At 37.5% G+C, this 7,075-nt stretch overlaps 1 protein-coding gene across 1 annotated transcript in view; it reads left to right on the top strand.

Moving 5' to 3' along the window:
• The window catches only part of LOC138020095 (uncharacterized), an 8,740-nt gene extending 1,920 nt beyond the window's left edge, over nt 1-6,820 (top strand). The window contains exons 3-8 of the mRNA XM_068867092.1: nt 105-233; nt 820-969; nt 1,167-1,202; nt 3,461-3,490; nt 4,357-4,491; nt 4,756-6,820. Coding sequence (XP_068723193.1) covers nt 105-233; nt 820-969; nt 1,167-1,202; nt 3,461-3,490; nt 4,357-4,491; nt 4,756-4,844 — 569 coding nt within the window. The 3' untranslated portion in view covers nt 4,845-6,820. The remainder of the gene's footprint in view (nt 1-104; nt 234-819; nt 970-1,166; nt 1,203-3,460; nt 3,491-4,356; nt 4,492-4,755) is intronic.
• Nucleotides 6,821-7,075: the final 255 nt, after the last annotated feature.

Raw genomic sequence — 7,075 nt, 5'->3', positions numbered from 1 at the left:
CAATAATGCAACCTGTACATGTAAGTCAGAGGAAGGTGTGTCTGCATTTTATCACACTAAATGGTAAGGCATTGATCAGCTATTCTTTGTTTCCTGATATTCAGATACTGCATCAGGATTAGAGGACTCATTACATAACTTTGTAGGAGGGCGATGTGGGGCTGGGAAGATGAAGCTGAAAATATATGTTTGCAAGGGAGCAAGTGACTCAAAGTGCAAGGATGGAAACAATGGTTAGTTTATTCAATTAAATTGATTGATTAGTTGTTTCCAGTAAATAGCTAGTACATTACTCTGTTACCAATCAATGTTAGGATTTTTAACATCATGTAAAGTGGAACCTGGAATTTAATATTTCTTACCATTAATGCTTCCTCTATCTCCACCTTCTTTCTTTTTTCCTGTTCTCTCTGGAAATGTACATTAAGTTATATTGAGATAATTATGCAAAGAGCTTGCCCTGATAATGACTTTGTCAATTTCATCTGCAGAGAGGCAGGGCAGCTGGCACAGTGGTGAAAGCACTTGCCTCCCACAAATGTGGCCCAGCTGGGTTCAATTCCCAGACTTGGCATCATGTGGGTTGAGTTTGTTGGTTCTCTATTTTGGTATGGGAGGTTTCTCTCCGGGTATTCTCCTCTCCTCAAAAACCAATAACTTTTCATTGATTTATTTGATTTCACTTAAATTACAGTAATAATTACTGTAATTTAACTCAAATCAAATTGTTGGATTTCTAAGTAGAATGTCATCTGTTAGTGGCACAGTCAATGCTAAAAGACTTGATACTTAAATAGAGTTCATTATCATTATCTGCAGTGGTTCATGGCGGTTGGTCGGACTGGAGTCAATGCAAAGATGGCCTTCAGACTCGTTCCTGTGACAGCCCATGTCAAGCCAATGGTGGCATACCTTGTATTGGTCATTCATTAAGACAGTGTGCAACAAAAGCATCTCAAACAAAGGAAGGTATGGAAATACTGTAACTAGACAAAGCAAACCTGAGTCAGAGAGATGGATGTACGCAAGTTTCATGTTGATACATGTAACTCTTAAAGTGTACAACTAATTCACATGTTTTACTACTTTTTAAATGACTGAGGATTCTTGATGTTGTACACTGTTTACTCCATGACTAATATTGTGTGTAATCTATTAACTTGTAGCTAACTCCATCTCAGAATCTACTACTGCTCAGTCAGGTAAGTTTTATTTAAGTATTAAAAGGCCCTCCTTTAACCGACAGGCTCTTCGACTGTTTGTTTTTGTTATGCAAATTTCCATTGCTTATTGTAGCGATCTGATTGCTGAATTTCAGCTTTGGCAGGATTTTCACACACTGTATATAAAAATTTTGTTCCACAGCTCGCAATGCCTGCAGGGTGAACATGGGCCTTTGATAATTACTCCTTTTAGTATCTGTACCACGAAGCAGCATTTCTTGTGGTAACTCTGTCAGTCTGGCTCAGAGAATTCTCCTTTAAGTACAGTCCATTGTGATGTGACGTAATTATTATGAATTATTAGGAATTAGTATAATTACATAGGTGATTATTGAAAATTATCTGCACTGATTGGTTGCACTTGACAGAGGTGATTAGTATGTGATAATCGTGTACTGTAGGCATTTTTTTTCCAAAATGGCCTGAGCCGTTTTTGTTGAGGTGACAGACAAAGGAATTAATTATTTTAAAGAAAATGCACCTATCTAATAAAACAATTATTGTTTTAGTATACATATGCAAAGATGTAAACAATAATTAATTTCTTCATCTGTCACCTCAACAAAACAGCTTTAGTATACACATTAACCTTGCCGTCAGCAAATAATTGTTAAATACTGCTACAGTTATTAATGGTTTGGCAGTACATGACTGGAAATGAGACATGCTTCTAGTAATGGACAAGCAACCTCGTTCCCAGGGTCTCTCTTCTCTGCCTCCATTGTCGTTGAGAGAAGACCCTGGTTCACGCTGGTCACGTGTCTCCCAGAATCTGGGAGGTTGGCGAAATGTGTGTTAGGGGATGGGTGGCAATGTAGGCTTTGTTGACATTGCGAAGAAGGGAATCAGCACGCAATTGATTTTGTGGCCAGATAACCATTGACAAAACGTTTGACAGCAGTATTTATGTACTACACATATGGAACCCGATGTGAAAGAAAAAAAGTTGTGGTCAAATCGATCAGACGCCACAGAAAATATCCTCACGTTATTCAAGTTTTCATCCGTGTGAAGGTCCGGATCAACGAAGAATGCTAATAGTTTGCGACAATTTTAAAGGAAAGAAAATTTTGTCGTGCAAGAAAACAAGCGAAACGGTTATCCATGGAAAACAAACATGTTCAGCGATCAGCCGGTGTGTTGTTATTTAAGTTCTCGAGTCACATATCGACCTCAAATCCATCAAATCAAACAGTATTAGCATGTGCAGGTATTTCATTTTGTTCTTTGATTTTCGTTTTTCTTTCGAAAGTTAGACAACGTGATTGCTAAGGTCGCAATCTTGTACAGCGAGTTGACAGTTTGACTTATGATATTTACTAGTATATTTCAACAACTTCGTGTAAATTGTCGATGTCGTTAAGATTTTTTTTACCACTGCACCGCGCTTTAATAGCGTGTATATTTTTAGTCGCAGTAAAATAAAAGAGACATTTTTATCAAGCCAACGTAGTGTTTGGTGTATTCTTTTATGTTAGTGTTTGTTCTGAAGAAGCAACTTTGGCTACTAACGAAATTAATTTTTTTTAAAGCGAACGTCAATCGCCGCTCGACATTGAAGTCGTCTTGTCGATCACAAAAGCTCGTGCTTTTAGTTTGACTGCTTTTGTGGGAATTCATCTCCTGTGGGAATATAACATCAGCTCTTTTGACCTTTTTATTTTAGAAATGCCTTGTTAAACGAATATTTTTTCGCCCAGGTGTGCGGTTGCGGGATCAAAATATAACGAAAACACTACCCTTGTGGAAGAATGTTTGTCGACGAGTGCCACGTGACCAGCGTGAACCAGGGTCTTCTCTCAACGACAATGGAGGCAGAGAAGAGAGACCCTGGGAACGAGGTTGATGGACAAGGCCCTTAACAACACTTTTCACAATGTCATCTTAATCTATGTCATGTTGTGTCTTATACCCCATTCACGCCAACAAGACATGTTTAATTAACCTGGGTTTAACAAAATAAAAATCAGTCAAAGAAGAATGTAGGACTAGCTGTAGCATGAGGTTCAGGTGACTTTCAATACATGCTTTGATCTGTGCTAAATTTGCTGTTGACAAAAATTAGTATTTACGATTTAAAAGAAAAGGCTTTGAGACCATGTTTAACTAAACATCTTCAAAACAGACCACAGTGTACATGTAGGCTACCTGTAGCTTACAGATACTAGTACCATTCATCAAAGTTGGATGTTGATTCATTTATGAATACAGTTAAGTATTATTATATCATTGCACAGGGCCTCCATCAGGAGACAGAAGAACTGGAGGTATGTTTTGCAATGAACTGAGATTAACAATGTATTAGGTACATCGCTGTTTTAAAAAAGAAAATCTATTAGGATGTTTTTATATGGAAACCATTCATAAGTCTGCTTACGAGCCAAGTGCCCCAAAACACCGGAGCCTATCCCTGGTTTGCGTAGCATGAAGCGACTCTAGAGGAGTATTTCTACTCCCCCCTGGATGGGATCCTAGTCCATTGCAGGGCTACCCCCAGCATTAAATTCACTGGTACCCATTTATACACCTGGGTGGGGAGAGGCATTGTGACAGTAAAGTGTCTTGGCCAAGGACACAACACAATATCCCCAGCCATAGCCCCAACTTGGACCACTCCCTCCGGAGTTGAACACACTAACCATGAGGCCACCGCACCTCCTACAAAAACCATTTATACTGGCCTGCAAATCTAGTCACATTCTTAATATTCCCTAACAAGAAAAGAAACCAAGACTATTTTCTTGTTTGGCAAAGCTGCATGCATTCTTACCCAAGTCCAAAATAACCATCAGCTGGACTGAATTGTTTCATGAGCTCTCCAATGAAAAGTCACAACACTCTTAGCAAATTCTAGTACATTTATATACTGGTAATAAAAAAAGCAGAGTAATACATTTACACTTTTTTGAGTTTCCATCATTTTTCATGGAGAGACTCACTCAGAATAGACCTTTGGAAACACATACAGTGTACCAGATTTAAAACTACACTCTTGCTTCAAACTTGCATTTTCACTGTCATGTGGCCTCAGTCTAACAACAGATAGCTCTCTACACAAAAAGCTTGTTCATGTGGTTTTTACTGTACAGCATGTGACAAACTGATTATTTTTATTATTACATGTGTTATTTAGATAACTTGTTGGAAAATGAAGTGCACATGAGCAAAGTACTTTTTATTGGAATCTGTCTCATTGTTTTGGTTGCTGGTTTGGCTGTTGGTGCTGTGTCGATGCTTCTTTGCCAGCGGCATAATCAGAAACATCAAAGTAAGTGTTTTTTAAAGTTCATTTTCCTTCTTTTATGAAACAAGTAAGTGACGAGTAATTATACTTGTTAAAAATTCCACACTATCTTGCCAATGTCATGTTACCTCTAACCAATAGCAGAGGTTGTTTAAAATTCTACGGACTGAGGTACAAGGCATGACTAGTGTAAGCTTATCTTAAAAGATGAAGATGTAACCAATTTTATATTTATGTACATGTAGTTGCAATTTAATGTAGACCGAATTTGATGGTTCTATGTTTTAGATATCCACCTGTCAAGATTACCAAGTGCATTAGCTCGTCCAGACTCGACATATTCTACAAAGAGTGAAGTGACAACTGTAGAGGCATAGCACCAGTCTACTTAACATCTAAGAGAACTGTTTGTCTTGTTTTATGTCTTTATTGCATTTGACACTAAACCGTAGACTGTGAGCAGTCTCCAATTTCGGCGATGGATTGTGGTGCAAATGAAATACAAGCAAAGAACCCAAGCAACGTGAGAGGAATGCCAAAAGTTATAATTTGCGGCGCTCCCCTTGCATCACACAATTTTGCGCACCCATGTGTATTTCGCTGCCCCTGACAATCCATTGCTAAAATTGAAGATAACTCCCAATGAACACTATTAAATGTGTTCTTGGGCAAGACACTTTACTCCTACAGTGCCTCTCTCCACCCAGGTGTATAAATGGGTTGCGGCAAAATGCTGGGGGTAACCCTGCGATGGACTGGCATCCCATCCAGGGGGGAGTAGATACTCCTAGTCGCTTCATGCCATGGAAACCGGTATAAGCTCTGGCCTGATGGGCCACTTGGCTCATATGCAGACTTCACATGTACCTACCTACCAACACTAAATGTAGTTATAACTTTGAAAGAAAGATTCTAAAAGAATTTTTGGTTATACTACTGTGTTTTAGGCAATCTCTGGGACCAAAACAAAATCTTTGTAGCCAAGAATAATTATTATTTTAAATTATTTCTGTCACCTTGCTGACCAAAGGTCTAATCTCTTACACATTTGGTGTTGTACACTCTGTGGTGCATGCATCTGGCAATGTGATGCAGTTCTAGTCACACCTCACTGTAGAGTTCAGTGGTTATAAAATTCAACTACATGTACATGTACATCATGGAAGATTATGGCTTTAAATTCCCTCAGGCACTTATATTTTTTGAATTTCCTCTTGGCCATCATATTATAGTAACTATATCTTTAATGGCAAAATTCACAATGACTGTATTTTTCTCGAAAGGTGATGCAGAATTACATGCACAAGTGTATACTCATGTACCTCGTTCCAAAATAATTATATTCATTCAGATAATTTTGCCTTTCTTGCCTTGTTTCAGATAATTATGTTTCATTTAAATTTTGAGCTTAAGAACAAAGGAAAACGTAATATTAATGTGAATGAGAAAAACAAAGAATATTCCAAATGTACTGGTTTGTCAGGTTCTTTTCATAAAATTACTAATAATTTGATTTTTGACTGCAGACAGAGGCAAAATTGCTATGAAAATTGTTAAGTTATTAAATAATTCATAAGGCTAACATCTGAAAGAAATCAGATGTATCTAACTCCTGTCAATCCCACTACAGCTTGAAAGTTACCCTGAATAGTATTCTTTGTCTAAAATATTTAGTGACCATTCTGTAACATACAAAAATAACCTTTTTACAAAATCACATCTTCATTTCACCAAGTATGTGCAGTAGAATCGGTGTGGGACTTTCAACAGCTTACCTTACCACCCACAATTATTGTTTATAATACCCATGCAGGTGATCGATCCACTTATATTACTATACCGGTAGTTTTACATCATTACCATACTGTAAGTTTCATCTGTTGGTCTCTGATTGAGGAAAACCTCGCTAACGAGCAGGCTCATAAGTGAGTTTTTGCAAGATGTCACTCAACCGACAACCTTTATTAGCCACTATCAAAAATACCATAATGCTCTTTCTTGGTCCCTCCAAAATTTTGCATAAGCAAATTGTTTCCAGTTTCTATTGCGACTTACCATGGTCCCGGAGAAAATAAAAAGGATTGGAGGAACAAACAAAGAATATTACGGTAATTTTGATAGTAGATAATTCAACATTGAAAACCATTTTGCCTCGTTAATGTACAATTAAATACTTTCAAGTACACTATTTAATAACAAATTATCACTAGATGCAAACTCTAGGTTTTGTATATATTAATTATTTTAACATTTTTTAATGATACTTGTGTACATAATGCCTAACAATGAAATGTAGCTTTGTGAATGAAACGTGGAAAAAATAAAGAATTTTTTTGATGATACAATGACAAAACACTGAAATTCTGGTACCTGTCTGTAGTTTACTGCATTTTAAGCTAGAAACTGTACACAGTATTGTTTAACAACCCCTACCTCCACGCAACAACTGTCTGCTTTAACCCATTGACTCCTAGGACTAAGACTTAATAGATTTTACTCTGTATAACGCCAGATGATTTTGCTTGTCAATGGGGGCGGTTTAGTAGTCAATTGGTTAATGTGCCAGGCTCCTGCCCCCAGGGTTGCTGGTTTTGAGGCCAAGTTCTGT

This window comes from Montipora capricornis, chromosome 10 (assembly GCF_036669925.1).
Source record: "Montipora capricornis isolate CH-2021 chromosome 10, ASM3666992v2, whole genome shotgun sequence".
Lineage (NCBI taxonomy): Eukaryota > Metazoa > Cnidaria > Anthozoa > Scleractinia > Acroporidae > Montipora > Montipora capricornis.
The sequence above is the reverse complement of the archived record's forward strand: the minus strand, read 5'-3'. Positions and strand labels throughout refer to the sequence as shown.